Raw genomic sequence first — 24,494 nt, forward strand, 5'->3', positions numbered from 1 at the left:
AGGGAACTGTATTCATCACACACACAGTAATTGCAGATTTGTTAAGATTTGTTGGACAAGTTAGATGTGAAGATAGATGCTGAACATCGTGGCAGCTGGTGAATTACTTTACTGAAATATGCTTAGACAACACATCCAAGACAATGACAGGGGTGATAAAATTTCACACACAGTCTGACTGTACAACTGCCATGGCTCATCTGAACATGCTGCGTCAACACTGGCTTGTCAGTGTCCGAGAAAAACTGATGTCCTCTTTCTCCCATTAGCCTCCGCACAGTCCCAGTGTAGTGATTCACTAAGCATTAGTGACCGTTTCCGCCTTGTATTTAAATGCTTACAATTAGAGAAATTATCAGACGAATGCAATGTAAGGACGAACAAAATATGTATAGAAACTCCTGTAAAACAGTCTCTAAACCCTTAACACTGCAAAAAGTCTTCACTGCTAGATCGCCAAAGAACAGTATATAGGCAAACACGTCACGGTTTAGACTTGACAAATGCTGCGCCAGTTAAGTGTCTTTTTTTTTTGGCTTTATAGTAAAATATAATTTACATTTCTTTACAAAGTGATAAAATAAACTGACACATATTACTGCTTGAACAAACAGCATTAATTTGCCTCAAAGACAAAAGCGAAGAAATGAGATTAAAGTAATGATTTGGACTTGAAGTCCGCAGTTAAGAAGAGACAGCAACTCTGACTTATTCTACACTAGCTGCAAGTAAAACAACGCTCAAACAATATTTGAATGGATACAATATGAGGATGTAGTGGCCTCAAATGATATTCATAAAACTTTGGTTACCAATTCTGCTGATATACAGTATGCAAAGTGACAGCACACGGCTGGTATAGAAAAACTATTTACATATTACATGTGACGATGATCCATTTCAACATGAAAAGATTCATTTAAGGTGGTATTACCATTTTATCTGAAAGGGGCTTGATTCAAGGGTTTGGTAATATTAATTAAAAAAAGGGTTAAATTTCATTTCATGGCATCTACGTCAAATAATACAGTAAAAAGTGTTGTTGGTCAAGAGGAGGCGTGTTCATTGTGATGAAAGAGAAGCTGAAGGAGTTGACAGGTTGCTGAGATGCCATATAAAAACAAAAGAAAGAAAGACAGACCCCCCCCCACTACACAGAAACAAAAAATGTACATTCCAAATATCAGACAATCATAAATGAGGCTCCAGTCAGTGTTAAAGGTTGAAGCCACAGGAGCTGGTGGGATGGGCTGTGCTAGCTGATTGAGTAAGAGGGGGTTAATGAGAAGGGCTCTCTTTACAACTTTTAACAGACAAACTTCACATGCAACCCTGAGGCAGACGGAGAGAGAACTATGGCTAATTTGGGATGGCTGATATCTTAGTATAATTACTGAATCAGTGGACTTTAAAGATACTCTATGTTTATGCTGCCTGAATTGACAGATCCATTAATAATTTAAAAAAAACAAAGCAAAGCAGCAAAATATAAAAATAAGCAAATGTGTCGTTGCAGTTTATGGTTTGTTGCATGAATGTGCTGGATTATTTTTGCCTTGTTGGTTAGAAATAATAAAAACAGAAAAAAAAACCCTCTCATAGCATCTTTTGTGAGTAGAGGCGTGACAGTATGAATAAGCCACTCGAAACTTTCTCTGAGAGACAGGCATTTCTCTGATGTGGAAATACTATTTTGCCACACAGCAAATATAGAATTCCCTCCAACATTGCTTTATGAATTATAAAAACAAAGCTGCACAATGACTCTTTCCCCATGAGGAATCTGGTGAAGATTTTGAAGAATTTGTTGTCAGAATTTCTGTAGGAAAGTGCTCTGCATTATTCATGTGGGATAATAACCCTTTTGGCCATGTTTTTATGTTCTCTGCAACCGAATTAATGTAATCAAGGGGAAAATGTCACGTCAGAAATGAGTTTGAGTTTGAAATGAGACATTCAGCATCCACACGTGTGCAGCTGGAACGCCTTTCGGCCCTATGGCTCCTTCATTAGCTGTGGAATTTGAAAAGCAGCAATGAGCGGGTGAAGATTGAAAAATACTGGAAGGATCAAACTCTCAGGCTTTAAATAGAAATGGCTTCTGAAATATGACTTTAGTGAAGATATTACTCACTCCTCCCTTAAAAAAAAAAAAGTTCAAAGAACCCAAACCCCACATATATCGATTTAGAAGCAGGAAAGCTGCGAAGCGTCTCGCTGAATCAAGATGTCAAGATGTTACATTCACAGTAGTGATACCGGCTGGACTTAAAAAAAAAACAAAAAAAAAAAAAAAACACACACACACACACAAACAAGATGAGACAGGTTTTTGGGGCTCTGACATACAATCTGTCTTAAACCTGCAAATTCAGGATGTGCTACAAGCCGCCTGTGTGAATGTGTGAGTGTTTTAAGAAACAGATAACGACACATAGGAGGGAGGGGAGAGGGACGCTCACAGACCTTGATGACCTTGTTGAAAATGCGTTCGGTGTGAGATGATGTCAGAGAACGAACCTGCCAATTGCATATGTCGCCTGAACCTGAAATGACCTTTCACCTTTTGTCACATCCCTTTTACTTCATATTTAATACATAACTTAAAAAATTATTCCTTGAATTCGCAATATTGGATGTTGGTAATTATGTTTGCATATTGCTCCTCATTAGCCACAAATGGCTTATTTATATAAAAGGCATGAAGTTAATTTAATGTGATCTTTAATGTAGAACCAGGGTGTGGACTAATTTAACTTCAATCTTTGACGGAAAATAAAGGGTATTTTCTTTACTGAGTTCATGAATACATTTCCCCCACACACCTAAACTCTTATCTCTTCCCTCATTTGGTCTGTCATTAAAAGATTTTTATTGTGTTCGAAGGGAAATAGGGACTCAATCCTACACAAACCCTCTGCTACCTTCTAAAGTGAAGAAGAGGGGCATTGGGGCAGCTTTGCTTTTCCATTGCTGCGGTTATTGTCGATTTCTTTGTGTGTGTGTGTGTGTGTGTGTGTTGTTGTTGTTGTGTACTTTTTCCTCTACGCACAGTCTCTCCCCCTTTTCTGGGTTAGCACTCTCCATCAGAGACCAGGAAAATCATGGCTTCCTGTTTGCCAATGTCAGCCATGACCGTGGCCAGCTGGTTGATGTTGCCGCTGTGGAAATGCTGTGCTTCCCACAGGTCCAGGATCACAGAGGTTGGGCTCGCTTTGGATGCAAAGAAACTCATGTGTCTGCGGAGAGGAGGAGGAGGAGGAGAAGAGAGGAGAGGAGAGGAGAAGAGAGGAGGAGAGCACAAAAATAACAGTGAGGAAACAATGAGACATTTTTATTAAATCAAGTGATGTGCACACATCAGAGAGGACAATCTCTCATTTTCTCTCCACCGGCAGAGTCTTAGGAAAACCTTTTCAGCCGGTATTTTATTGTGCTGCTGCTTCTTGTAACTCTGTCAATGTCAAGTTTTATTGTGTTATATTGCTACATCCTGATATGCCGTGTTGGAGCACTAAGTAAAAAAATGATAAAAGGTATAAGAACACAGTCTAGCTCTTCAAACTGCCATCAAACACACAATCTCTGGCAATTTTCATTTGAAGCTTAACATCATAAGCCTCATTCCTCTTTATTTGATCTTGAAATTGGCCCTAAATCCCATATAGTAAATCCTATATGGACTTTTCACAGTTAAGTCGGAAGTGACCTTTTCCATTTTAGGAGCAGAACCTTTACGATCAAACCCAATCAATGACAACAAAGCAGAAGCCCCGGCCAGCTGTATATTTGATGTTGAGTGGGACCTGATCTCCGCTGTACCCGAAGATGCGTGTTTGATTTAATGGCCTTTTTCTGTTCCCCAAATGTCTGGGGCTTTAACTGTTATGTAGAGCACACATGACATTAAAAAAAAAAGAGAGAGAACAGCGTAAACTCGTGGCACAAAGGGAGATTGTGCTGTGTGAGTGTTTTTTTTTGCCAGGTGGGGAGGAGGGGGAGGTGAGACAGGAAGTCCTTTTCACCTTGAGGAAAGGTCAGAAAGAGTCCAGCACTTCCTTGTGTTTTCTGTTTGCCTAGTGAAGCATTCTGTGATGGTTATAAACATGTGACTGCTTTGACAGCACACAAACAGGGAACACAGTGTCACTCTGCTATTTTCAGTCAATTGGATTTTATAGCGCACCACAGCTTTCTCCTCTGCGTCAGGAGAGCACAACAAAGAGAGGAGTTGGTCAAAAAAAAAAAAAAAAAAAAAACAAGTCTGGGAATGAACCTCTGTGTTATTATTCAGATAAAAAAAGACAGAGCTTAGCGTCCGACGTGTCAACCCCGCTTATTCACCTCGCTGTGTGAAACACGAGCTTATCTTGTAAGGCTCAGACACAGCCGTTTGCACGGTCTTGGGAAGAAAAAGATCAAATAAAAGGTTCTTGGCATTTTTAAGTTTTATTGATTGGTCCCGTTCCGCTCGGTCTGAACACTTTACCCACTCAGAAACAAACACAGAAATACAGCATGACAGAGTGCCAAGGAGCTGCTGCCTTTTCAGGAAAACATGTTGTTAAGGACAGATCAAACAGCAGAGCAGTTGTTCCTTCCTGAGTCCTAAATGAGAATTGATTATGTTGAGCAAAACATTGCTAATTAAACCTGTAGTGCATCAATTCAATTTGTGATTAATTGGGGTAAATAAAGTTGATTGGACAAATTAAGTGTACCTATTTGATTTCATTACAAAGTAGAAATTAAATTGGAGGATAAGGGATCAATGCCTGGCTCCGCTCTGTTACAGGTACTCCAATGATAAAGTACAGTTACTGTGAGAACGAATTGGTCTGGGGTCGGCACAGATCCAAACCTATTCCATCTTTTTTTTTTTTTTTTTTCTCCTGTTGCTGATGGGCAGCTAGCTCGCCACCTTTCCAATTACAACTGTTAAGCAGAATGTAGCAGGGACAAGTTTAGCTACAGACTTTAAGCTGCTTACCTGTTCCTGAGGCAAAAAAAGGAAGGAGGGGGGTCATGTTTTCTTACAGAAATGATAGCTGTATCCATCAAGTCCACATTAATCCTGTAATGTTAGCTGTGTCAAAGGATTAGTTTGCCAAGGCAGAACCTTGTTTACCTGAACTTTAGGAAAAACACCCGACTGTGGTGATGCACTGTACACTGCTTGTAAAAAAAACATAGCTGGAATTTCATAGTTACAAATTAACCTATACATAGTATAGCCCTTCACAATCAATGTGAATACACATTCATTATTGTAAGCAAGCTATGTAGGTAAGTATTGTGAATATACAGTACTACTGTGCAACCTCTTCTCTCAAGAGGGTTTGAATAAATCAGGCTCTGCTGCGTTGCTTGAGAGCTTTTGTGAAAGCTGCCTGTTCCGGTGTGATCCAACAATCAGTGATCAGATAAGGTGGTACTGGTATTGTACAGTTGGTATTTACCTCTCAAGTTTAAGTCTTTGTGCTAGCATTCTCCAGTCGGCTCCGTTGGGACAGGGGGCATCCAAGCTGCTGCAGATCTTCTGCCGGATGAGGTACGGGATCTGAAAGGCGCTGGGTCCTGCCAGAGCTGTGGCGTTACTGTCCATTAACAGAAACTCAGAGTCCACGGCTCGGGTGTCCTGGAATGGAACGACAGCCAGAAAAAGAGAGAGAGAGAGTGAGTGAGTGAGTGAGTGCACAGCTTTCAGAAAACTGGCCAGCATATAAACATTTCCTTCATCAAGATATAAAAACGCTGAATAACGGTGGCTGCATAATCAGCTGCAGCTTCTGAGCGAGCAGTTATGCTCAGCGTTACCTTGGCGATGTTAAAGTCGAGGCTAAAGCTCTGTCCCTCCCCCTCCACCTGCCACACGCACAGCTGGCAGGTGAGTTCACAGGTGCTGAGGCTGAGCCGCTCCAGAGTGAACGTGCAGTGCAGGTACCGCTGGGAACCGTTCCAGATGTGGTAGAACGGGATCTCCTGCAGAAGAGACACGCAGCACACACAAACGTGTGGCAATGCAGCGGCGCAGTCAGAACGGCATGTCTGAAACACACCTTAACAGGACCACCTGCCTAGAAATACTGAAATCATCATTAATTACGCTGACATATGCTGTCATCATTAAGTGAAATTGGCTAAATATATCTGAGGCAGCAGACTGACAAGACTTAGGAAAGTTCAAGGGAAATAATGTGCTGTTGTTGACAAACTGTTCCTGTAAAACAAATCTGGACAAACTCCACAGTATATTTCTGGCATGGGAAATATTTTCTATTCGTTACTTATATTAATAATACAGTTGATTCACTATGTTAAGTTTGTGCATTTCTGGGCAGGGCTACTTTGAATCTAAAACACATCACATGACATAGAGATGCATGCATGCATAATAGGTTTGAGCACTACCACTGTAAAGCACTAGCTTCTGTTTAGCAAATGGCTACCATAAGTGTTTGGTAGAATTTATTTAAGGGTGACAGTTTCCACATCTTTCTCTCTGTTGCTCTATATTCATGTCTTATTTGCATATCCCAGGAGAAGCAGCTCTGAAAAAGGGAAAAAAAAAAAAAAAAAAAATTAAAAACCAGAGCACACTAACTCCTCACTTCACCCTTGGTTCAACAGCTGACAAGAACTCAGTTTGAGAGTGAAGTGGGGCTGCAGGACATGCTGCTAACCAAACGGGGGCACTGTTACCCAGGCAGACTTGCGGCAGGAGGGGAACTGGGTGAAATGCACAAAAGTCTTCACGGGGCCCCAGGGATACCAAAGGCCTTTTTTGACCGCACTGCTGAGAGGGGAATAACACTTCCAAATGAACAGGCACAGTCCAGAGGAATAAGCCTCTGTTCTGGGTGCATTGTTGCTGCCGCTGCTTGCTTGGCGCGAGCCTGTGTGTTCTCTTTGGGGACCCTGGTGCCTGGTGCTTACATAGTTACAGCCAGAACATTTTCTAGTCCTCTTTGAACAGCCCTTGTGTCTCCGTCGCTGGGCTGCAGTGCAGTGGGCCATGCAGGTGCGGGCAGTGCAGTAGAGGTGGAGAGGTTCCAAGATTCAGGTTGTGAAGTTCCAGATATTTACATACTGCTCTATATTTCATCTGTGCTCCCTTTGAGGGAGCAGGCAGCAGGATAATCAATCAGCTCGCAGCTCTGGGTTGGTGCACACACCCAGGCTCCATTATGCACACGTATACACCTTGTGCACAGGCTGGACTGGACAGAAACGTACATACTCTATCCACAGGGGTGCGTGTGCGCACACACACACAAACACACACCCCCAAAAGGTACCCTCGACTCCAACAAATGACTTAAAGTTGCGCACAGTGCCAAAAACGGAAAGATTATTGGACAGAGGAGTCCTGCAGTAACAGACGGAAAAACACTCCTTTGTGTGAATCTTTAAAGTGATCAACTGAAGCCAAAGCAAAACATACTTAATTAAAACTCTGAACCAAGTAAAATTAAAACAACTTTCGAAGAAGACAACAAGACCATGAACACTCATTAACAATAAAAGTTGCTCCTGAAGAACTTTTGATTACTCAGTAACATCGCTTTTGCCAACACGTACTATATTCTTCTTTAATTCCTCTGGACGGCCAATTTAAAATAAGTCCAGACAACTTGGATTTTAAATTGGGCTTACAAACAAACACATCAGACAGCCCTATAACTGCTGATACACAAATTTGACAGATTCAGCCAGGCACTTGTATTACATCTCTGTGCCTCCTTCTCTGATCTGGAATGACGCCCTGCCCCTGCAGGCCTCCCCGCGGCTGCCCAACACACCTGGTAGCCGGCTAGCAGCTTGCTCCTCCAGTGCGCCAGGGGCATGTCATGGATGGACAGGCGCAGGTTGTGGTAGCTGTCTTTGAAAAGCAGGACGTGAGGCTCGTCAATCAGCCGACCCCCGAGCTGCCGTTCCATCTGCATCACCTCCTGATGAAAGAGAGACAGAGGCAGGGAGGGGAGAGGAGAGGCGTCAGGGCTCTGAGAAAACACATTTACCATCACAGGCACAGGGGTAAGTGAAAATGTGCAAAACAATCCATAACTGTGTAGGTTTTCTGTTTACATTTTTTATGGTGCAGCACTCACACACAAAACTGTATGGTGTGAGACAACAATTTGCCTGCACACACACACAAGAAGAAATAAAAAGAATACACATCAAGAAGTGGACTGTGGTGGGGACTTATAAAAAAATCTGCCTCAAACCTTGAACCGTTTGACGCAACCTTGCTTGCTCACACATACACACACACACACACACACACACAGCATGAGCATGAGGCAGGGGTACAATACATCTTCGGACAGGAAGATAGTGTCCCTGCATGCGGCCGCGGCGGGCTGGACCGACTCGTCATCACATTGCTTTAATGTCACCACAAGGTTGATCCCCTGCTTCAGAGTGTGTGTGTGTATGCCCAGCTTTCAGCAGCTGCATTAGCATGCAAATACTGCAGCCATTCTGGCCTACTAGCTACCTGGGTTGTGATGAAGTCGGTGAACGAGCCATTAGTCAACTGCTCATTGTTCTCGCATGGCGAATCTCCTTAATTTCATTTTTGTTTTTGTGCCAGTAGAGATTTGTAAATGCATGCTTAATATTTTAATCTCTGTGGGACTTGCTCAGTGGACCATTTGTTGCCATCCAAATGACCATCTGGAATGGGATGATAATATCCGCCGCACTTTCCTCTGATCTATCAATTCGTTTTGAGCCTGATGCTTTGTCCAGAATGAGTTCTAAAGTACCCGGTACTTTGGATGGTTTTCACATGTGCTACCTCACAATCCAAACAGTGAAGCATATTACGGCAGAGAAAAACAGACCTCTGAAATTAGTGGTGTGAAAAGACCTCAGAAATGAGATATGTTCTTTTAATCTGTCTGAGGAGGGAAACAAGATGGCAGCAGAGGGAAAACAGGCAGCCAGAATATGCCTTGGAGTCTAGGAGACATATCTCAAAGACAACGGGCTCCAAGAGGGAGATGTGTGTATAGATAGCGGCCATATGTTGAACGCCGCATGCCAGCATGGTTGCCCATGGTATGATTTCAGCAAAGACATCTAATTAAGGTGGAGAATGGCAGTAATTTCTATCCACACAACACTGATTCAATTTTCTGCCCTCTTTCCCAGGAATGGGCTAGCACTGATTCCAATTATAATGGAAAGGAAGCTGTTAATTATCCGTTTGGAATCTCTACCTGCTTTTGTTATTTGATGTGCTCCTTCACTGAATGAGCACTTTTCGAGTTCAGCCTGAGAATTGAATTTCCGTGTTTGCTTGGCGAATTGCTAATTTACATGTTTGCTTAGTGCTTATCTTCTTGTTAACATGAATATTATGCCCCCTGTGATTATCCATCTCCATTCCTGCATTTACATTGGTTTATTCTTTCTCACCCCAAATGCTGCAAAACATTTAAAAAAGAGATTTGACTGCTTGTGAGTAGCTGCGGCACTGCCATGCCAGAGCCTTGTGATGTTACCCAACCCACTTGCTCACAGAGAGGAGGTCAGACAATGGCTCTGAATCAAAGCGTCGGGGTCTAATGAGTTAATAACAGGGGGCAGTGCATTCTCCACAGAATTAAAAGCCCTCTGCTATTATGTCTCTTACGCAGACAAAAGACACATTATGAGGGCTTCCAGAGAGGTTCATTTAACACAGTTCTTAAGCACAATTATTTGTTAGGGGCTATTAGCATTGCAAATTGGGGCTGGTGGACTTTGATCGGCTCTTTGACCTATAGCATCAGATCTATAGGCCTGCTAGCAAGAGAAAGAGTGCAGAATGCCAATTATCTTATTATCAGCATCTAGCTACTAGAATGAATACTAACTCGCCTGTCTAGCAGTTTGTCAGGTTCAAGGCTGACACAGCAGGATTACAATCAAACAGGGTCTAGGACATTGCACTCCTGCTGCTTGACAGGGACACTGAGCTTACTGAGGGGAAAATGCACAACATGGGATGATACACTCGCCCCTTTAAAGTGCGCACATGTCCTCACTTTCAAATGACACTGTCTCCCTCGTATATTGTTTGTGTGCGCCCGAGTGCCTGTGAGAGTGTGTGTCAGAGTGTTTTTGCGCAGGATTTCAGCATATGTTCCGAACTGAGAGAATAATGGCCCTCTTTACGCCCCATTATCCTGTTAACAAATGACAGTGTGAGCCGGCTAATAGATGAGAAGCTAAATTTGACCATATTATTTACTCTTTCTGAGGGAAAACAATGCATGGTTTTGAATTAGTTTATCAAATCACATATTAATCATGAACCGCTAAAATTGTGTTTCCATTCAGTGAAGATAAGAAGAGCAGTTTCTCTTAGACACTCTGACCCTGTAACAACTGTGGAAGCATTAAGATGCATGAGATGGGCGAGAAGTTCAAGTACTGCAGGAGAAAAACCCCTTTTGTTCTGACGGAATTCGAGATAGCCTGTGGTGTGTGTGAAGACTGTGAATTTAGAGTCGGGCAGAGCCAAGACCACCCCCTGACATTCAATGAGGCTGGCTAAAGAGAGTGAGATAGAGCAGGGAGGAGTGAAAAGAGCAGGAGCAGGAGCAAGAGAGAAGAGAGAGACAGAGGCAGCTTAACATTTGTGTCTCCAGGTCACTAGAGTGGCCAGCTTTAGCAGGAGAGATAACAGGATTACTGCAATCATGGCCACAGTTTTCTATGACTTCAACCCCCTTCCCAACTCCCACTCCCTCTCGCTGTCTCCCCCCACCCCACCTCTCTCTTCACCCATCCCCTCATCCTCTCGGCTTGGACCACAGCTGGGACTGTGATGGACTGGGGACGGGCTCCACCGGGAAACAAGAGACACTCACACAGCTAATCTCTCCGGGCTGGTGCTGACAGAAAGAGGTTAGTGGCTGCACCAAACAAAAACAGCCAGCCATCGGATACCGGAGAGAAACATGCTCTAAACAAATCAAAGTAGTAGCAGAGGCCTGCATTTATATATATATATACATATATATATATATACACACACACACACACACACACACACACTCACACACTAAACTGGACTGGTTCAAAGCTACAGATTAAAATATTCTTCTCTCCTAACAGCAAGGTCACGCTCTTACATGTGGTCCTCTATTGTTCTGGTGTAGTGTGTAATAAACTGATTAATTTAACTGGCTCTGACAGGGATTATAACTAGCGTTTGATCAGTTAATTAGTCAAGCTACACGTCATCTGAAACACAGAGCGATATACTGGCTTTAATATTCTCATAAACGCATCCTCACCCCTACACTCTACAGCAATGTTGTGTCCTCATGTATTTAGAAAGATCCATTTTCAGAGCTGCTCTTTTCAGGCAAATGCATTTGTTTATAGAGAGTAGCCAGGCTATGTGGGCTCCATAAATCTGTGTATTTGTCAGCAGGATGTGACAGGCTTTTCCTCTCTGACTGAGAGTCTATCAGTCTGAGCTCCAGTGGCCGTGCCCGCTACAGTCAACTCTGATTAATAACTACAAATAGAAGGGACTTGTCTGCTCAGTTATAAATGGGGACTGTGTTTGCTAGGGAAAAGATGCACATTCTGCCTGATAAATCACAGAGCAGTACAGGAGAAAACAGCACACAGGAACACAGAAATATAATATGGAAACAATTTCTCAGCTGGGCACAGTGATAAAGCTGACTGTCTCGTTTAACTTAATGCCAGCAATTACTGGGCTATGCTCTTCTGTTGTTTTTTTTTTTTGTTTGTTTTTTTTTCCTGGAATTCGTTGCCAGTAACTATTCTGATGGAGGGATCACAAAAGCTGTTTGTTTTATTACACTATGTACATGCTGGCCTCCCCTGATACGTCAAAGCAAAAAGTTTCTGCTCAAATGTAGTTTGGTGCTCAGGAGCTAGTGAGCAAACGTCATCCTGGGAGCACATAAAGAGTTTACGAGTCCTTTTAAATGCAAATAAGAATAATAGCTTGAGGTCAAACGCTGTACAAAAGAATCCAGGATCCACTATTTAACCAGTGAGACATCAATTAAACAGCCATTTAACACTGGAACATACATTTTTACAATCAAGAGAAAAAAAGCTAAATGTATTGGCCTTGTTACATGAACATTGATGAAAGTGTAAATTCTGTGGTCTGAAATACAATGCTTAGGGAGTTAGCTCAAACGTGTTGTCACCATTTGAACCCACGTTGAGGATTTGGGAAATTTCATGGCCATTAAATGTCACAGGCTATACTTTATACCTATAGCACTACCCTGGGCTAAATGCTACTGTCTGGAAGCTAACATTCTAATAGCACACTAGTATAATGTTTACCATGTTCAGTTAACTGTAAGCATGCAAACATTTGCTACTTAGCACTAAAAACAAAGTAGCTGAAGTTAATGGCACTGTCACTAGTTTTGCAGGTATTTGTTCATAAATCAAACTATTGGACACATTGAAATTGTGACCTGATGATGGCACTAGAGAGGAAATTAGAGGATCACCAAAGTTATTACAAGTCCTCTGCTGGGAATCGTGGATATCTAAAAATTCATAGCAACCTATCCAGTAGTCAGGGGAGAGAATTCAGTCGGGACCAAAGTGGTGGACCAATCAACAGACTGATGCCATACTGTAAATGTGGCAAACAATTCCCACACTGATTTCTATTACAATATCTAGAATTACTAAAAATCTAGCCCTCAATACTGAAAAACTGACTACTTCAACCATCTGTAAAAAATAAATCTGACAGAAAGTGGGTGGTTTATAAATCATTCTTTTTTCAACAGTGCAACAACACTACACTAACAAAACAGACATGTGGGTGTTAAGGAAGAACATTTAGTTGGACTATCAATACACAGCAAAATATTTTGTTATTGTTTCACTATTCCAACGTTGGATTATGCTCAGTGGAAAACATCGAGTATTTTATCCTTCATCCCAAAAGCTGACAGATTCTGAATATCACAGCTAAATATATAAAAAAAGGATCTGCACCATATTTCTATCCTAAAAAGACACCTTTGTCGGCACCCTTCCAGTTTAATTAGATGTTGGTGTTAGGTCTATCTCTGTACTGAGTTGGAGGCCTGGTTCACTGCAGGTGTTTCAATCAGTTGTGGGATGGCAGAACATCAGTGATGCTCTCCCACAGGTCTAGCTGGGAACAACCGAGAGCACAGTGAGGGCGCTACCAAACGCCGATCATGTCTCCTCTACTGCTGTGCCAGCCTTGGCTGGGCCCATCAAGAGTGGGACACACATTAAATATTAACTTAATTGGTCCCGGCAGAGCCCTGCTAACATACGGCAAGCATCAGACAGAAATGTCACTGTTTCCCCAGAGCCCCCGCACACTTAGGATCAAAGACAATAACATTGGTTCTAATCTGCTGTAATTGGGAGATAAGAGATTGCATGGTACCGCGTGCATATGCATGTGTGCCTGTGTTTGTGGGTGTGTGTATCTGTCAGTCTCACTGATGGAGGCTTGTCAGAGCAGACTGACAGCCAGCGATGGGACTGCAGAGAAAACCTCCAGTTCTCCCTGCCACTGAACAGCCAACAGAGAAGAGACAGAAATGCCTTTTCTGTTTTGTTTTTTTCATCTCCCATCAAAAATACAGACTGTTTAATGCAATGGAAAGTTGACTTCTCGTCTGCAAAAAGAGGCACAGTGCCTTAGCAGGCTGAAAGTGCTGTCATAAAATTCACATGTGCTGAAGATGTACTGTACATCTGCACAAACAGAAAAAAAATGCTGCTATGCTACTCCACTGTACCACCTACTGTTCTTTCACCACTACAATTAACTTAACGGTGGCCATAGTGAAAGTCTAATCATAAATGGTGCATTTTAAAGATAGTGATTAGTGATTAGTCTGAACCTCTCCAGGGAAGTTTAATCTCCACTCAAAGTGGTTAATGTACTTGCTAAATGAACTGCTCCCTCCATAATAGCACCAAGAGCAGCGTGAAGTCGAGATTACTAAACAGTGTGGGCCACGTTCTAAATCACTCACTAAAAACTACAAAACCCTGGAGATGCCGTGGCTTACCACAGGACCAGGTTGTGTGAGAGACGGGGAGCTAATGCACTCAAGGGCGTCGAGGGAGCTGCAGAGTATGGCAGCACAAGTGCTGGAGTCAACAAGCTCAGATGTCCTTTTCCTGGCTAAGAGAGCGGGAGAATAGCAGAACAAGAGCTAGCTAGAGGGAGAGACAGAGTCAGAGAAAGAGTTTTTTGTGCACTAGCAGCGCCTTCCTGCATCTAACGCAGGACACGCAAGGTCATTTCAACAATCACACTGCAGCAAAACATCACTGGGTCATCTGAATATACAAAGAGAGCCCTATCATTAGAGCTGTTTTGATAGCAAGTAAACAAGAAAAAAAGGACAAACGTCAGCTGTACAGTTTTTTCCTCATGTATGTTACATTGTGCATTCATTCCTACATTAGAACACAGTTGAATGTCAGCCAGCAATTTCCCTGAGCACTCCTGCTATCATGCAATAGCTGTCAGAAATGGAGAAAGAGAGCAGCAGGGGCAGAACTGAGCCACAAAAAGACAGATGTAAGCTCGGAGGTTTCAGTAATTCCCACCCTACAGCTAGAGCCTGTGCACAGTTCTCATCTCATCTTCAGCTCCCTGAATGTGAGAGTGCTAATTTCAGCCCGAGCCCCCCCACTGCCTTCCATTGTTTATGTCCCGTAGCCATCCATAGATTGTGCCGGTGGCGAACCTCAGCGCGAGCGGGTCAGCCATTACAGCCGGCGAAAGTGGACTCGAGTGGGAAGTGGCACTTGTGGCTGTGGGTGGTGTCAGACGAAGAGGAACAGCTTGGAGAGGGAGAGAGAGGTGGGGAGAGAAAGAGATGGAGAGAGCACGGGGGTTGCTGGGAAAAGATTGGGACGGGCTCTCCTTTTAATTTACTAATTAACCATGCAAATGAAATCTTAACAGGCTACTCAGAGGCAGTCCTCGGGGGAGGGAGGAAGGCATTAGTGCTTGATTATACTCTGTCCATGTGGAGAGCAAAAAAAGAGAAGCAAAATATGCTGTTGAACAAAGTGATGGGAAACTTCTTGGCCCACGGCAGCCAAGCGGAACCACTGACAGACTGAGAGGAATGAAACATCTTTGTAGGCATGCACATGAAAACACACAGAGACTGTACAGCATACCATGATTAACCTGGACATATGCATTGTTTCAGTAGACTCGGGGGCGAACATCAGCTTCACAAATCACATATTCTTGAACTGCACATGGTGTAATCAAGCCTGAACTATTGTTCAATTTACCATGGCTATGCCTAACTCCTACATGTCTGCACTGATTCCTGCTAACCTTCCAATGTGACAGACAATGCTATTACACATAATAGTCTACCTATCACTCAGCTGATGCGAAAGCACCCGATCCGTGCAATCTCAGGCCTGAGAAACTGCCAGCCAAACAGGATAAGAGGCAGCGCTACATTTGTCACAATTTACCTTGAAGACGTCCTGCGTGTCGTCCATGCAGTACACCCTGATGTTGTACTCCAGTGTGGAGCAGTACGCGTCGGAGAAGAGCACCAGCCTCAGGCGCTTGGCAGCGCCCATGTGCAGGGACTCTCCCACCAGGGCGAAGGTGCCCAGCTGCTCGGAGAACAGCCGGCATGTCTCGGCCTCAAGCTGGCAGTAATAGGGCTCTGACACCAGCTCCTCCCCCATCAGCAGGACGTCCTGGAGGAGGTGAGGCAGAGAGACAGAGAGAGGGAGTGAGAGAGAGAGAGAGAGAGAGAGAGAGAGAGAGAGAGAGGGGAAAAAAAACAAGGTGTGGATGGAAGGTCAAGCACCCAATTTATGTAGGAGGTAAGGGTAATGTGTTTGCCTGGGTACCTGATGTGTGTATGTGTGTTCGTAAAAGGGTTGTTAGGGAAGCATTTTGGTGCAGCAGCAAGGCCCCAAACTCTATTCTTCCTGCTGTGTGACAAAGTAACATCTAAGCTAAAGGTCTTGAAGGTAATGTTACATAAGTGTCTGTGTAACCGTTTAGATCAGGAAAAAAAAGGGAATACTTTGTTCTTGCTTCAAATTCCCTTTTCACCGCAGTATGCTCACTTCATACTGACATACAGACACGCATTCCCTTATACAAAGACACACATCCTATAGAACATCATCAATTTACTTAATAATGCATGAACGAGGTACTCAATTGACATGAAAGGAGACTCAAATAGATTCCTGGCAGGAATAGATGGTTGTGGAGAACGGAAAGACTGTGGAGGTGCAGTAAATATTGGATTATTGGGATTTCCGGAATTTCCTTCAGCCTTTGAGATTTGTTAAGAAAGGTGAAAACAACTTGCCAATTTATCTGCAAAACAACATTCTTGTCTGATGGTGAAGTGTTAAAAAAGGGAAAAAAAAACATGCCAACAGGCAGTACCAAGAATTAATTGGTATTGTAATTTGCCAAAGATAAAGAAAAGACAGATTTAAACGTGTCAGAGAAGTGACATCTCATGTTTTTCTTGCTTTGTTACAGAGCTGAAGTGCTGTATCACAACTGCATCTCTAATAAAGATGACAGACTCGCAAAAATATCCCATCCCATCACAGTGCGGGATAGTTTTATGAGATAATTCCACCGCTCTCTGGGTTAATTTGATGGGGACAAATTGGACCCAAGGTGACAACATTTTCTCTAAAATCCCATCATGCCAGTTGACTGACTCTTCCCATTAGCCAATCAAGCTGAAGAGAGCATTCTGCCTGCCAAATGCCCAGCATCGATTCAACCAGACACCATCTACATCAATAGAATTAGTATTGACACAATTCATCTGCTATGCAACCACAATGGAGTCTCACTTTTTCATCATCTTAATATGTCTTCGAAGTGGAGCAGAGAGTGAGGTGGCTCAGTTACACCACTGAGTGCTCACTCTGCGAGCAATTCATTTCTCTTACTCCTCCTGCTTCTGCATGTACATTTTCACCGCCTCTTTATGTCTTTCTCTTCTCTCCTGAGCCACATCTCCCACTCTTTCTAATCTTTCCTCTACATCTGCATTACCTGCTTGTCCACTTTGCCTTTCCCCCTCTTTGTCTCGTTTCTTTAATTTCCCCTCTCTTCACACTCTCTGCGTTTGCTTCCACTCTCATTCTCTCGTCCACCTGGCACTTTTTTTTTTTCCTTTGGTGGCCACGCAGTCAGGCTGTTGGGCTATATTTGGTCCGGCCGATGATTAAAAGTGCTGGTCTAACCTCTGCCTCAGACAGGCCAATCCATCCCACAGACACCCCACCGCCGCTACACACGGGGAGGCTGAATAATTTATGCACAATATCGAACATGAAAGAAGACCTACTAACACTCCAAAGCCCACCAGCACCCTTTCCAATCTCTCTGGATTGTTGAGATGGGTATACCGCCTCAAACCACGTTTGTTTGCGTGGGTGTGTCTATGTGTGTGTGCAGACACCAGAGGTTCTTTCCAACTCTATCCTATTGGAGTCTGGCAGTTCTGGTTACTTTCAAATTTCATGGACAGAAAAATGGGGAGGGATCTGTGTAATTGGAAACAGTGGTCAAAACTGGTCAAGGAGCACTCAGAGGAGTACTTTGAGGATCAGTAATTTGCTTAGAGAATTTCTGTTTTGAGAAACATGTTGCCTAGCAACTCTTGAGCTGGAGAGAGGCTTTTGTTACAGCCCAATGAGGAAACACCTGATGGTCAATATAATTTAAACCCTATGGAGTGGATGAGTGCTGGGCCAGAACTATGCAGCTATACAGAATTGAGTGCTTTACAGTGTAAGTTTCAAGTCTGTGCTGAGCAGGTTTGTACTTTTTCAAAGAGAGCTCTGAGTTCAGTAAGACTTTACAAATTCACTGGGTGGCAACTTTGTCTTCCTACAGAGGATTTGTGGTGGACTTAAAGTGCTGTCTCACCTCCCAAGCGCCCTCATAGTTCTGTTTCTTGAGGCGGACGGCCCAGTTATCGAGGCATGCGTCAGAGCAGTGGTCCATGCTGAGGATAACCGGCCGGCTCAGGACCACCCCCGGAGGGCCACAACTCACAACGGGGCTGAGCAGGGTCTGGCAGCCAGCCAGGGGTAACCTACACCAGGGAGAGAGGGGAGAGGGAGGAGAATGAATAGAGATGAAAAGCTTTTACTCATTGTGTTATTAGTGAGAATTTACTGGTCTCTTGTAAGCAGGATATGACACTGTCACCTCTGCAAATTATCTAGCAGCTATAACAGAGAATAATGGAAGACTGCTGGACTCAATGACTGGCTGGACCAAGTTGTGATGACTGACTAATGAGACAACACAATCATAGCATACTACAATGACTGTGCCTTTAGAGACTGAATGCAGCAAGCCAGATAAACAGTGTTTTCCAAACAATTCATTTAACTTAAATAGTGCACATCCTGGTAAAAGGCTACGTTATTTATTTACATCCCTCCTACTGGCACAGACTCTTAAGCCTTTCCTAATGGAACAGTAGAGCATCAAAACAAACAGCCTAGTGGCATCTAGGGAAGACTGCCAGTTAGGCTGTGTTAAAGAGACCCACCTTAAATCTTCCTTCCTCTGAACAGTGAGATAAATCTCATAGATCTTTCCTCTGGGGATGGCCTCCGGAGGAATGAGCAAACTGATTCCTAATGCAAATAACAACAAAGGGAGAGAGGGGGGGTAAGCAGGAAGTCGGGGGGTGGGGGGGGGGGGGTGGGGGGTGGTGGGGGGGACAGGCTCATTTGTTCTGACTGAACAACGCTTTTGTCATCTCTCAAAGGAAGCCGGCCCACTCAACAAAACTGTATGGCTGCAAAAACAAAAAACAAATCCATTCTGAAGGTCAGAGGCAGCCTCCGTCAGGTGCAGTAGATGCAAATCTCTGCACCGGCAGCCGAGGCGGCACACGTCCCCACGGTCAACAATTAGCTGAGACAAAAGCGCACACTGCATCACGGTTTAAATGTCCTCCGTCTGCCACCAAGTAGATAATTGAGACCATGGAACAGACAACTCCAAGGAAAATTGCACTTCCTTGAGAGTGTAGGAATGTACCTTGGAGAATAGAGAGAGCTATTGAGGTAGTTTGAGTGTTGTGGCATTTGTGTTGTGATTCTCATGCCAAATCAGCCACTTAGAATCCTATTTAAAATGTAGAACAAACAGTGACTATGTGACACAATCTTAACAGTCTGTGGATTGTAAACTGGGTCTGCTCACCATAAAAACATCTGTTTGAATAAGGCGAAGGTGCCTGAACGCTCACAGCCTTGTCTGAGTCTATAAAGCATGTCTTCCATGTGCCCGCTCTGAAATTGTGCTAAATGACAGTATGTCTCCTCTGAATGGATGCATGCAAGTGCTGATTTATTTTTTTTTTATTCCGTGTCCCCATGTGAAGATGGGTGCCAGTGCGTGGTATAGTCTACATGGCTCTGAGTTAATCTGTGCATAAAATATAGTGAGAGAGCAGAAGAGAGACAAAGAAAAGAGAAAGAGAGAGAGCGAGGGAGAGAGAGCGAGTGATGGCAAGGAAAACACAGAGAGAAGAGAAAAGACCTTTTCTTCCACAAGATACTGGCGTACTGGCACTGTCATCAGCTAATCTGGACAGCCTACAACGAGCCAAGTGAAAACACTGTCCTCCAGTATAATTATATAAACTCTGTACTCAGCTAATGTGAAAAGGGGAGGCAAAACAGGGGGACTAATGACGGTGGACATCTTTTATCTTTTATAAAACTAATCTTTAATGGACCATCTCTATTCCTCTGTCTATGCTCTTAGCACACAACTGACACTTGTGGACATCAACTACAAATTCAACCAGCTCTGTCCTCAGCGAGAGGCCTAATTGGGATAATTTGTGTTAGGTTTTATTCCAGGAATCTTTCAGAGTAGGACATATTTGGCACACACTCTTCATTTTATAGTTAGTAGTTTTTATTTTTACTCTTCATTCTGTGCAAAGCAGATGTGGGTTATTGACAAAACATTTTACTCAAACATGCATTTTAGATACTTGCTTTTTTGTCCAATTTAATTTTTGAGATAAACAAGTGCTTTCACACACAATCCACTTTAATCACAAGCCCTGTGCACATTTTTGGTGTCTCAACTTGTTCCTTACAACAGTAATAAACTAATTTGTATCACAGACAGGAATACAGCCTGTGCACTAAGCTGTTTTGTATGAAGCACTGAAACACTTTTACGATCTTTTATGTCTTATCCTGGTGCAAACCTATTAAGAAACCCACATGCACCAGATTTAAAGGCTGAATGGTCTGGGTCAGCTTCAACAAGACAGTGAGACGTTTATGGGACTCAGCTGTTACTGATAAATTCTCCTTGTTAATGTCCAGTCAGGGGCATTAAAGCAGGTGCAATAAAGTTTCAGTAAATGTCTTTTTTTTATGTAGGTCCAATGACAATGTATGTAATGTTCAATACAAATAAAACTGACGTGTTCCCACAGTATTTCTCCAGATGTTAAACTGTTTAAATGGAACTTTTCTTGTTTGTTTTAAATATAGCAGCAAACTGAACATCTTACAGAGGATTACTGAAATCTCCTTGTCTTTACGCAACACAGACTTCTGCTAACTAATGCGCCATCTACTGAAATAATACCTGAATAAAACTGTTGTATGTTACAGATTGCATTAGGAAGCAGTAAACTGGTCTGGACCTGGAGAAAATTACATGTTGTTGCCTTTTAGTTCTGGTCTGTCTCCTGTTTCTTTATCACAAATGAACCAAGAGCTGTAAACAGAGAGAATCATGGACTGGCAGGTCACTCATCGATTGGACAGTTTTGGGGACTGTCATCCACCAACATCATTAGTGCTACATGGACTGACACCAGTCCAGGCTGCACTTTACTTTACTGCACTTTATGTGCTTTTTCCTCATTTATTTATTTTTGGCTTCTCTGGTGTCAAAAAGAGTGTGAGCATTATTATTTGAAATTGCAAGTAGACCTCATATGTCATAAAATACTGGGCAAAAGAGTCTTGTACTGTTGTTGTGGGGGTTATTACTGTGTAGCCTTCCTAATGTGCTGATGGTCATACATGTTACCATGGTTACCAGATGATCTTGCAAAAATACAAATGTTGCTTGTACAGATTTCTTCCAATTGTGATGGTCAGCAAATTGACTTAATGTTTGTTTCAATGTTTTTTTTGAACTGTACAAACGAAGCGCAGGTAGAGGACGGACCAGGAACTCCTCGTATGCTTTCATACCTTCTTGTTTGGTTCATTTGGTGTGGACCCAGAAAACAAGATGCATTGGTGCCTTTTGGCTCATGCTCACACTGCCTGTTCACAAATGAATCAGGAGCTGTAAGTTTGAAGTGATGTCATGTGTGAAAGCAGAGCAGAGAGACCACAGCATTTTCTGATTGTGGATATGTGATTTTAGCATAATTATAGGCTATAAGCTATAACCATCTGTTAGACAAACAATCTGTACAAAATCAATATATAGTCGATATTTATGCAAGATCATTTGGTTGTCATAATGTGTGTGGTGATTTCCCCTGATATGTCAGAGTGAAAAGAAGCTAAAACAGGTGTGTTGACTTAGGTCCTATACTGCTGTTCCCCATTAAAAATAAGTGAAATGTAGCAACTATACAGTTTATGTCCAGCTTTTGTACATTTGACAATATTTGTCTATTTTTTCTTGGTGATCTCTTGGTGACCACCAGAGAAGGAAAGAGCTCACATACAATACATAAGTTGCACATCAGCAATGTGCTGCATGTCCTTCTGTCATTTGATTTCCCCACATCCATTTTGATACCTGCCAAAATTGTCTAATGAATAAATGACTTGTCCGTCCATGTTTACAGCTCATGGCTCAAGGCAGCATTATATCTTTTTGTTCTTGGTCCAAACCAATTTAACTGAACCACAGGTGTGAAAGAAATGAACCTAAATGAACCTAAATGAGGAACCCACCTGTGTTGGGAATTGTCAGCCTCCCTCCCAGAAAGTTGAAGGTCCCATAGGAGGTGTTAGCCACATCGCGGGGCAGCGTTTTGAAGTAGCTCTGAGTGGACAGCCTGCTCACAAACTCAGCGGGGTCTGAGTTAAGCTTGCCATTGTGCAGAGTGTGCGAGCCGTTAGGGAGCGGGTCCAGCAGGGGCCCGTTAGTCATAGAAAACTTCCCGGTGGTGTCGTGGCGAGAGCGCAGGGTGCCTTGGTAACTTGTGGTGGTGGTGGTTAGATCGGGCTGGATGGTGAGCAAATGGGAATTCTCTGTTTAAAATAATAAAAAAAAAAAAATAGGAAAACAGACAAAGGCAAATGTGTGAATCTCCATGAGTGGCATGCGGAAGGGTGGGGGTGAGGGGGGAGGTTCATACATCACAGAGACAGACCTCACTCTCTCCAAAGCTGTCGCAACACACTCTGAAAACTGAAACAAACACAGGAAAAGACACATGGTGCAGAGAACAGAACACTCACACACACAGACTCTTGACAATACACAAACACAAATTCCACCCAAAGCCAGTCAATTCCCCTCCCCTCGCTCTCTCTCTATCTCTGTCTGTCTCTTTAGCAACCACACAATCAATTCCAAACAGAACTCAGATACAGCTTAGCACCCAGAATGTATAAAAGCTTTTTTTTTTTTTTTCACGGTAAATCACAGGCACTGCAACCCAGTTCCCCATCTCCATCCAACTCAGACAGTTGTATTTCTATTACTCGCTGGTAAACCTCAGAGGCTCCACACAGGCAGTAAACAGAGTGGGTACATTTCCTGACAATGAGGTGGTGGCGAAACATAATGTGTCAGGCAGGCAAATAAACAGCACATGCACCCCGCAGACGCACACACAAACACACACAGACACACACACAACATAATACATCTTGCTTAGACTACAAACCACTGTAAACACATTCACACCACCTCCAAAACCTCAAACAAACAAAGGATCAGTGGTACATGTAGATGAGTGCTGCACGGTCATGGTGGGCAGACGGACAGACCGACGGACGCACAGAGGAGGGGTAGAACAAAGAACAGTGTCCTACTGCTGTGGGGGGGAGGCCTGCGTGGCCGCGGTGCCCACACACCTGGCTTGCTGGGCTTGATGCCCATGGGCTGGAAGCCAGTGGTGAGGATGGAGGAGTCCGCCACGTCGGCATCCAGGCCCTCCTTCTTGCGCCGGTAGACCAGGACCACCACGATGAGCAGCAGAGTCAGGCACAGGGCCACCGCCACCATGCCCACGTAGAGCGCCACGTCCTCGGCCCCACTCACAGCTGCGAGGGGAAGACAGAGAACAGAATAACAGAGGAGAAATTATTAATCATGACTGAAAACTTCCGTTAAGCGTTGAATGGTGATGTTAAATGTTAAGCGCTGTAGCGTCTTTTATCTTTCGCACAGAAGTTTCACTTGAGGATCTGTTTAATAGAGTCAGTTAACATTCCTTGCTTCCTACCAAATATTTCTTGAATTTGTCCCTGAGTGGTGGATGTAGAGTTAAGAGAGCCAACATCAGCAATAATAGATAAGTGTCTTGATCTTTAAAAGTGTCAAACTTCAATATCAACCTGTGGACAGTCAAAGAGGAGAAAGAACTGGTTTCTGTGGCTCTTTTTTTTAACGTTACCATACTTCATTTCTGCACTGGATAAATATATCTTATGCCAGCAGGTTCTCGCTCTCTCTCTCTCTCTCTCCGTCTTTTTCTCTCTTTCTCTAAGCACACAACACCCCCAAGAGAGACAGTGGAAAAATGAAGGATTTGCTTATGAAATTCTAGCACCTCTTATTGAATGTCTCTCTCTCTCTCTCAAAAGCATAGGAGCATCTTTCTCCCAAAAGTACAGTATGAAGATGACAGCTAAGCCCAGACAAACATCAATGTGTATGTGCATTTGTGTGTACTGTATGTATTGTGTGTGTGTGTGTGTGTGTTTTGCAGGAGAATGGGATTTGCTATGGCTGTCTCCCCGGGCTGGGGGAATTTGGTGGCGGAGGTGGAAGATGCTCCTGGGGCCTTTGTGGAGGGCCATTGTGCCGGGGAGCCACGGGGGCGTAGCGCTGTCAGATGAACACAGTCAAGGAGGGGACGCATCGAACGGCGCAGCTTTGAGGGATGGAGAACAACAGCAAAGGTTAAAGTGCTGCGGGCTGGCGTGTGGTGAGCTGACAACAAAAGGAGGAGCACAGAAGCGGGAAGAGAAGAGCAAACGTACAAGAACGAAAATTAGAATTAAAGAAAGACAGGAGACGGGGAGACAGCATGTGCCTATGGCTGACAGCATGCATGATTTGCATTTCAGCAATGAGCAGCAATAACACGTCCAAAAGGTTTGTGTCAAAATCGACCTGATTATCATTAGACACGACATATTTTGATGAATATCTTCAGACTGTCACGGTGTTCTTCTACCACTGTGTAATCCTACCGCTAGAC

General features: G+C 43.4%; 1 protein-coding gene across 4 annotated transcripts in view; it reads right to left on the minus strand.

The window, feature by feature from the left end:
- Nucleotides 1-1,005: 1,005 nt before the first annotated feature.
- Nucleotides 1,006-24,494, minus strand: part of unc5a (unc-5 netrin receptor A) — a 122,587-nt gene continuing 99,098 nt past the window's right edge. For 2 of the 4 annotated variants that reach the window (XM_018675599.2, XM_018675597.2), the window contains 9 exons: nucleotides 23,143-23,331; nucleotides 22,012-22,311; nucleotides 18,600-18,687; nucleotides 17,966-18,134; nucleotides 15,514-15,747; nucleotides 7,803-7,952; nucleotides 5,818-5,982; nucleotides 5,460-5,638; nucleotides 1,006-3,239 (listed from right to left, as the gene is read on the minus strand). In XM_018675599.2, coding sequence (XP_018531115.1) covers nucleotides 3,074-3,239; nucleotides 5,460-5,638; nucleotides 5,818-5,982; nucleotides 7,803-7,952; nucleotides 15,514-15,747; nucleotides 17,966-18,134; nucleotides 18,600-18,687; nucleotides 22,012-22,311; nucleotides 23,143-23,331 — 1,640 coding nt within the window. In that variant the 3' untranslated portion in view covers nucleotides 1,006-3,073. Of the gene's footprint in view, nucleotides 3,240-5,459; nucleotides 5,639-5,817; nucleotides 5,983-7,802; nucleotides 7,953-15,513; nucleotides 15,748-17,965; nucleotides 18,135-18,599; nucleotides 18,688-22,011; nucleotides 22,312-23,100; nucleotides 23,332-24,494 lie in introns of all 4 variants that reach the window. The other 2 variants (XM_018675598.2, XM_018675596.2) reach the window with 1 other exon arrangement.

Source organism: Lates calcarifer, linkage group LG8 (genome assembly GCF_001640805.2).
Source record: "Lates calcarifer isolate ASB-BC8 linkage group LG8, TLL_Latcal_v3, whole genome shotgun sequence".
NCBI lineage: Eukaryota > Metazoa > Chordata > Actinopteri > Centropomidae > Lates > Lates calcarifer.